This window comes from Neopelma chrysocephalum, unplaced genomic scaffold (genome assembly GCF_003984885.1).
Source record: "Neopelma chrysocephalum unplaced genomic scaffold, ASM398488v2 Primary Assembly neopelma1_59, whole genome shotgun sequence".
NCBI lineage: Eukaryota > Metazoa > Chordata > Aves > Passeriformes > Pipridae > Neopelma > Neopelma chrysocephalum.
In genome coordinates, this window is record NW_020897714.1 from 7,786,112 (window position 1) to 7,795,031 (window position 8,920).

At 40.2% G+C, this 8,920-nt stretch overlaps 1 protein-coding gene across 4 annotated transcripts in view; it reads left to right on the forward strand.

Annotated features, from left to right (window-relative positions):
• TMTC2 (transmembrane and tetratricopeptide repeat containing 2) overlaps positions 1 to 8,920 on the forward strand; it is a 246,532-nt gene that overhangs the window by 173,461 nt on the left and 64,151 nt on the right. For all 4 annotated transcript variants that reach the window (XM_027679808.1, XM_027679809.1, XM_027679811.1 and 1 more), the window contains one exon: positions 142 to 220. In XM_027679808.1, coding sequence (XP_027535609.1) covers positions 142 to 220 — 79 coding nt within the window. The remainder of the gene's footprint in view (positions 1 to 141; positions 221 to 8,920) is intronic.

The window sequence follows — 8,920 nt, forward strand, 5'->3', positions numbered from 1 at the left end:
GAACTTTGTGTGATATTTATGATGCTGTTGTGTTTTCTCTCTGCACCATTCATTTGGGGAAGGAAGATAGTTTGGTTTTACTTTATATGTGAAAGTATGCTTTTGAAATTTTTGCTTTCCCACTTGTGTGTCTCTTTTCAGGATGCCCTTATGGTTTACAAAGAAGCAGTACAGAAAATGCCAAGGCAGTTTGCACCACAGAGCTTATATAACATGATGGGTAAGTACATTGTTAGTGCTTAAGAATAATATCTGAGGAGTCAGGCAGGGTGAAACAAAAGAGCTTAGCCAGGCAACTGGTGCTCAAATGTATATAATGGCCAGTCTTCGCGAACGAAGATTTTGGGAAAGGTCTTTTACCTTTCAAACCTGCGCAATGGATTTTTTAGGTGAGACACAGCATGCGCTGAACTGAGCCCACCCTTTAATCCTAAGGTTCATCTGCCGGGGCCAAGCAAGCTTGGACAATGGCAGTGAGGTCCTCAGGACGTAGGTTTGTTTAGAGTGACCTTCTCATAGATGGATGGCCTCACAGGGCTAACAAGCTCCATCTGCCCGGGGGACCGAGGAATCGAACCTGGGTCGCAGCGTTGAGAGTCCTGCATCCTAACCACTAGGCCACCAGGGGTCCCTGGTGCTCAAATGAATTAGCTAATAAACCCCTAAAATAATTACCTTCAGTAGATACAAGCCAAAATAGGTTCAGAGCTTAAATGTCAGTAACTGCAGTGCTGGATAAGGCACAATAAATGATGAGATTATTAGATACTGGATATCTTGAAGAGTGTCAATGCAGCAGTTTTACATTTAGAATGTGTGGATTAGTGCTTTTCTCTGCCTCTAGAATTTCTCATCCACTATCTTGGAGGCCCAGTGTGCAATTCATACTTGGTGTTGTGTTTTTGTTTTTTCTTTAGATCTCTCATATATCTTTGAAACTTTGTAAAAAATGAAGTGAGATTGATTATAACGTAAAATTTAGTGTGGGGAATTAGTTTTTGAATTGCCTTTCAAACCAACAAGGTGTCCAAATAGGCCCACAGAGATGGTTGGACTCTTTTTTTAAGTTGTGCCAAAAACTTATTTCCCAGCTGACGGACTTTTGGTTAGACATCTACAATGGGAGAATTCTTCTTCCAGCTATCTGTCTTTCAAAATTTTAGAAGAGTCTCTTGAGTACTGCAAAAAACATCAATTTTGCTGTGAGGTGTTTTATTTAATTTCAGCTCCTCATATTCTACATCACATCTTTATACATGATACATTAAACAGATAAAGGAAAGAAGAAAATATTAATTACTCTTTTTAGTACTCAGATCTGTAAACAAGAGAGTAGATTCTTATTGCTCCAGAGATGTTTTTAAGTGGAATTTTCTCTGAAAGGACGTGTTTCTGCTAAGCAACCTCAATGTCTGGCCCAGTACTCTGTGAGCTCCCCTCTTGGACAGAAAAGGATGTAAGAACCTTTACTTTAAAGTAGTTCAAAGTAAAGCAATTAAAAATATATGTGGAAACAATTAGGGCCAACAGGAAGCATGTGGGTTTTTTTTGTGATTCCCCCCACCAATGCCTAATGTACAAGAGAGTGTATTGGTTGATACCAATTGGTTTGACACAGTTGTTGAAAGGAGGCACCACTCACTCTTCTCTACTTATTCAAGAAAGGCATCTTTTAGTAGCACCTTAAAAGTACTAGGGCACAGGGAAAAAGTAAAATTGTAGTTGTAATTGATGCTACATATTTGAAAAATGTAGATGTAAATGCTAAACTAAGTTCTCTTGTCATAGTGACAAAGCATTTAATGTCAGTAACAGTCTAAACACTTCCTTAGCAGTTCATATGGTTCAATGGAGAGTTACTTCTCCATGGATAATGAACTTTATCAGATTGATGCCAAGGGCTAAAATCTGTAAAACGGACAAATTGGTTACTTCATGTACTTTTGTTCATAGTGAGTCTTAGTGAAATTATTGTTTTATCAGTTTTATACTGCTGTTGTAGTTTAGGTATCACTGCAGTCACACCTATAGTGACTGCTGAAGTACTCCTGCATTATATGTCACAGATTATTCTGAGTCGGAAGGGGTCCACAAGGATCATTGAGTCCAACTTTTAAGTGAATGGCCCCTATGGGGATTGAACCTGCAACCTTGGCATTATTAGCATCATGCTCTGACCAACTGAGCTAATTTCAGGACCACTGCAGTGCTTGAGCAAATCCTCTGAAGTTTGACTGCCCTCTTTAGTGCAGATATGTATTTCATAATTCCGATCAAAGTGTTCCTCAGAAGTATAAAATTTGAAAAATTAAACCGACACTGTTTCTAGCGTGATGGTTGTCCCATTACAAAGCAGGCCTGTGCCACCCTTTTTCTTTTCCCATGAATAGATGTTCCCTTTAGAACCACTATGACCTATAAGTTTCTCAGGTTTTTACTTTTTTTGCCCATTGGTTACTTTTTTAGGTTCAGGAGGCGTTTCTCAACTTCCTTTGTAAGCACTGTCCATGACATCCAAGTGCGCTCTGTTCCTGGGATTTGCATTTATTAACTCACAAAACCTTAGTGAACACAAAGACTAGCTCAAGTCCTTTGCCCATGCTTGGCTTCTGCTATATTTCCTCCCTCTCTTCCTTAGCTCGTACTCCAGCTTCTGCTTCCTTTACAGCTAACAGCACTTCACGGATGTCCTAGTGGCATAACAAGCTATGGTCGATTGAGTGTACCTTAGCCCCTTATGGAGCTCTGTGAAGTTTAGCTTATCATTAACATAGGATATATTTGTGTTTTGGTTGCTATTGCGATGGCAGTTGTTGCAGGGAAAACAGAAATTGCTTCACGCTGGTTGCTGAGGTGTTGCTTGTAGGTTATGCTGCAAAGGCAATTCAAGAGGCTGCGTAATGAGTTGGATAGTGACTTGAATACAGTGCAGCTATATTAACAGGACTCAGACTGATTTGTTCAAAGCTGTCCTGTATGTGTCTACATAAGCCTACATGACTCCAGTTAGTCTCTCCTACCAGTAATAGCATAAAGGTTAGATGGCAAGACAGAGCTAGGTAGCTATGCTTCTTTATAGTGCGGAAAGAAAACCATATCTCTAGGGACTAATGAAGCCCGTCTGACTTAGACATCTATTTTAGATTATAAAAATAATCCCCTGCAAGCATACTTTTCCTCTAAAAGGAGCTGAAATGACTAGCTTAGACTTAGTAGCTTAAGTTGGGTGAGATAAATCCTAAATACCTATTCACTCATCTCTTTGCATTGGGTGTGATAGGAGAACAAGGCAACTGCATCTGTTATCAGGCGTGCATCTACTTTGCAGCTCGTACTGTGTCACTGAGTATCAGAAGGCTGACTGGATTGTTTATTTCTGTTTTGATGTTCAAGACAAAGTTATAAACATGTTCACTATAACACTTTCTTTGATAAACAGCATTTTATAAGCTTGTCTGCCTACTTCTCACCTTTAAAAGGGAGACTAGTGGAACTGAAATAGGCCAGTCCTGTCTCATGCACTTGCATCCGTATAAACCTGACTGAGCTGTGCCCACTCACTGTATGCTCATTGGTGGGGAGGAAGGGGGAGAAACTGGGGAGTGCTTCCCATCTGCTTGGGAACTAGTAGAAGGAAGTAGTCCTTCCCCATTTCCCTGCATGTGGAAAAAGTTGTCACAGCTTGTCATGAAATCCAAGAATAGTTACAGTTTGAGGATTATCTGCTGTGGTTGTTATTGTGATTAAGGTATTCTGAGTCTCTGGCAATCTCTCTGCTTGGTTGAGTGGCGCACATATTACGACATATTGGCATACGATATAAGAAAACAGTGCTTCCTCTAGTTTTTAATAATTATTCAGTCATGTAATTGAACTTTTTTTTGAGTTTTTTTTCCCCCGTATGATGTCCATGACGTACTTGAAAGAGAATAAACAGGAGATGAACTGTTTAAACTGAATTAGGTTTGAACTCCAGCACTCTGAGTGCAGTAGCATTAACACTCCAGCAGTGCTAAGCCTTTATACCACCTGCTTTCTCTGTTTGTGTTATACTTCTTTTCCTGTGCTTACTTCTATTGGCCTTTTGGTCTGACAAGCCTAGTGACTCATTCCTCTGGTGTGTCAGTCTGCCTGACAGACTCTCATTCTTTAAAACGCTAAATAACTTGCCTCTTTAAGGGAAAAAGAAGTACTGGGGCTCAAGAAGCAGGCCATCCATTTGACTTTGCATTTTATTCATGGTACAAAAGACAGGGCCAGAATACCAGCATCAGATGTTCTACATTTGTGCATATGAAAAGTTGCAGAGAAGATTTTGGTCTCCTGTTGCCATGATTTATTTTGCCAGGTGTGCAAAAACTCAGCTAAGGAAACCATATGTTTCTCTGGCTTTACACCAAGAAATAAAACATTTTCTTTTTTTTTTTTTTTTAAAGAACTCAGAACAGCTAAAAATTGAAACTCTAAAACTAGAATCAAAATAATTATTCAACAAGCTGTATAATGTTGGCTTTGTATTTATTTTCTCTATGTCATATTTCTTTGATGTAAATTAAAAAGTACATACTAAGGTTACACAGATTAATTTGCTTGGCATGGCAACTTGTGCTACAAAGACCAGAGTCCAACTCAGCTGTATAAAGTAGGTAATATATTTTGTTTAAAGTTTCAATTAAAGCCTGAGGTCAAAAGATAAAATGGTCCCAGTGGGATCTTGAATGCTTTAATGCCAATATTAGGATTGCTTAAGGATCAGCCTCTGCTCTAGATGTCTTTTGCGTTCCTTGAAATCTGATATTGTACAGTTGATTGTATTACATTGCTTTTAAAACCACACTAGCCCACCTGCTACAGTAATTCATACTCCTGATGGTTAAGTAGTGTGAGGTGGACCATGGAGGCTTTATTTTAATACCCAACAGTAACAAGAACGATGTCAGGGCAGCATCGTTCAGGTTTAGGTTGGCATGATACTGTCTTAAAGACAAATTTCTTGATTACATTTCATCTGCCCTTGCTAACTAACATCTGTCTATTTTCAAATGCATTTAATGCAAAGCCTAACAAACATTTTTTATGAGAAATGCAAGTTACAAAAGAAGCTAACATTCCAGGAGCGAATACAGCTCATGATGCACAAATTAAAGTTTAGATTTCTCATTTCTAATCTTCTGCATGGCACATGGACAGAAAACAAATCATACACAAGTGTACAGACCAGAAAAGGGGAACCAGATTTTACATCTGGTGCAGAGGTATATATCATAAGTACAAAGCCTTAGCATGCAGAGAGAATTTCTGTGTTGATGATTATAACATAACGATCACTTTGATTTTGCTTTTGGGTGGACATGGCTGTTTCTACAAACCTGTTAATATTGTTAAGGCTCCAATCCCATTTACCCCTTGCTCCCATTAAATGCTTCCTTACTGAATTATCTTAAAATATTGTTTAGAACTCAAAGAAACCCTTTTGCTGCTATAGTTTTCCTGTTCATGCTGTGCAAGATTTAATTTTTAAGATCCAAAGATGATTAAGCTGTGATGTACATATTCCACATCCTAACTTACAAGTGCAGAGTATGGTAACTGCACTTGTCTAAGCTCCAGTCATCAGTGTGCTTCCTATGCATCTCATGAAGCTTTACTGGTAATTTCTAACTAAGTGGACATTACAAGTTTCTTCTTCTTTTAAAACTACTTTGATTCATAAAAAAGGATATTTTTTTTCTTTCATGTGGTTATTTTATTGTGTGTTCCATGGAAATAAAAATGAAGTTCGCTCCAATGGTGATGGGAACAAAATACTGTGATTCTCTTCCCCTTCCCGCCCCCATCCTGATACTTTAACCCTTCCCCCTCTGAGACTTTGCAGACTGGTGAGTTTATATCTGGTAGTTTAGATCTGCTGTCCAAAGCTAAGTAACTGAGTGCTGCATCCAGTTAGCGACCAGTCACTAGTGGTGGCTCTGTACTGGGTGCAGTCCTGTTTAATTTCTTTATCAATTGTCTGGGTGAGGGGATGGAGTGCACCCTCAGTAAATTTGCAGAGGATGCTAAGTTGGGCATGAGTGTTGATCTGATGGAGGCTAGAAAGGCTCTGCAGAGGGATCTGGACAGACTGGATTGATGGGCTGAGGCCACTGATATGAGGTTCAGTAAAGTGAAGTGCTGGGTTCTGGACTTCAGTCAAAACAACCCCCTACAGCACTACAGGCTGGGGGAGGAGTGGCTGAAAGAGGCCCAGTGCAAAAGGATATGGGGTAGCTGGTCGTCAGCTGTCTGAACATGAGCCAGCAGTGTGCCCAGGTGGCCAAGAAGGCCAATAGCATCCTGGCCTACATCAAGAATAGCGTGGCCAGCAGGACCAGGAAAGTGATTGTCCCCTTGTACTCGGCACTGGTGAGGCCACACCTCAAGTGCTGTGTCCAGTTCTGGGCCCCTCACTACAGGAAAGCATGGAGGTGCTGGAGTGTGTCCAGAGAAAGGCAACAGAGCTGGTGAATGGTCTGGAGAGTAAGTCATGTGAGGAGCAGCTGAGTGAGCTGGGCTTTTTAGCCTGGAGAAGAGATAGCTTAGGAGAGACCTTATTGCTCTCTACAACTACCTGACAGGAGGTCGTAGCCAGGTGGGGATTGGCCTCTTCTCCCAGGCAACTAGCAACAGAACAAGAGGAAATGGTCTTAAGTTGTGCCAGGGGAGGTTCAGGTTGGATATCAGGAAGAATTTCTTCACTGAAATGGTTGTCAAGCATTGGAACAGGCTGCCCAGATAGGTAGTGGAGTCAACATTTCCATGTAGTCACATTGTTGACAGTGCTGGAGCTTTCTGTCTTTGCTCTTCATTGACTGAAGCAGCCTAGGAAAACTGAAATGGTTGTCAAGCTTTGGAATGAGCTGCCCAGGAAACTGGTGGAGTCACCATTGCTGGAAGTGTTCAAGAAACAACTGGACGTGACACTTGTGCTGTGGTCTAGTTTGCATGGTGGTGTTTGGTCAAAGGTTGGTCTCAATGATCTTGGAGGTCTTTTCCAACTTAAATGATTCTCTGATTCTGTGATTCTAAATCTAAATCTTCAATCTGATTGCAGTGTCTCCTGTTTTTTCACTTTGCTTTGAGGGATTCAAGCTGGGTATGAAGGTGGATTTCAGTGGTGGATTGCTGGAAAGGGTAATGAATGCAATGTTTGAGACCAGGATATTTTTTTCTCCAGGTTCTGAGATTTTCTTAGTTTTATCTTTTTGGATTATTGATCTATAAGTTCATGTAAAATGCTTGAGTTTTCTTAGGCAATATTCTGAAAAAGCTGAGTCTAAGCCTGAAATGCATTTGCATTTTAAACATTTGGGGGTTTATATGAAGATAAGTATAATCATAACATTTGCAGACCACAAAAAGGTCTAATACTGAAATTGCACTAGATGGATCCCAGTTAGGCATGTTTCTGAGGGAAAGTGCTTCTGTTAATAGTGTTTTAAAGAAACCTATACTGGCATGAAAATGAAATCATCTATCTCATGTGAGCTCAATGCCTCTATTTTTGTCAGTATACTTCTTTCACTAGAAGCCTTTGTACAACAGGAAACAGCTGTGCAAAGTCCATGCTGTTCCGTGCTGCATCTGATTTTGTTTTGCCTTTCACTTATATCTGTTTTCTACTTTTGAGTATTTTCCTTCAAAAGTAGCTTAGTGGTCTAATGAAATCAGATAAGGCTTTGCTTTGGCTAATTGAGGCCTATAAGAGTTTGTTCAGTAACAAAGTAAAATGTGGATTTGCCAAAGTAAATGTGGATTGACTCCCATCCATCAAAAGCCTTCTTAAAATACAATACATTTCTTGAAATCTTCAAGGAGATTTTTCTGCAAAGGGAAAAAAAACCCAAGCAGAATATGCTTAGTCTATGCAGAACTTGGTGCTCATTATGTTCACATGCTTCAGCTGTTTCAGAGATGTGCAAGCACTGCATATTTATAACCAAAACTATTAATCTTTTACAGTATATCTTAAACATCAGTATAGTATAACATCAAACTGTGCTTCCAGATTTATTATGTTATTTTATGCACTGGTACTGAAGGGAAAAAAGAAGGAAGTCATATATCTAGGGAGGTGCATTTATGGTAGGCACATCTGCAGCGTTGATTTGTACAAAGCTGCATAGTTGCATTATCGAAGACACAAACTCCTTGTGGTATTGTGGCACACAGGGTTGCAGACCTCTCCATCATTTTCTAACGCAACCTTTTCATATTCCCAATTCAAAGAACAATGGAAAAATGAAATTTAAATCCTGACTGAATGTATATATTAGAGATCTTTCTTTTCAAAGGGCATCTCCATCTTCCCTTTTACTTTGACATCTAGTGTCTTGTCTGTGCCAAATTTTATATTTTCCATATTAAATTTTTACCACCCAGAAATTTGAAGGGCGTTGTCTCCTTTATGGAGATAATTTTTCAGTTGTCTTTTCAACAATATCTTTTGGGGTCCTAAAAGGAGGACCACTGGAGGGACATTGTCCTAGTTAGAACGGCTGGGACCAATTCATCACTGGATGGGTGTAACCCAAAACTGTGTATTCTATAGCCTTCCATGCCATTTCCCAGAAACTGTTGTCAGTAGAGGCCTGCGAGGTGGGAAGATGTTCCTGTCCTCATACCCTTTTATGGAATTCCCCGCTCTGATACCCTTTTATGGAATTCCCCTCTCTGAGGGAGGGACTGAGCACTCCCACCTGAACTGGAGAATATATAAACTGGGTTTCGGAACCTTGGCACCACTCGTGGGATCCAGAGGAAGACTGCAGACCACCGCTCTCAACCAGACTGCAGCTCACCGCTCTCAACCAGACTGAGACCACCACCCTCAACTGGACTGCAATCACCACTTTTGACCAGACTGCAACAGCTCTCCCACCAG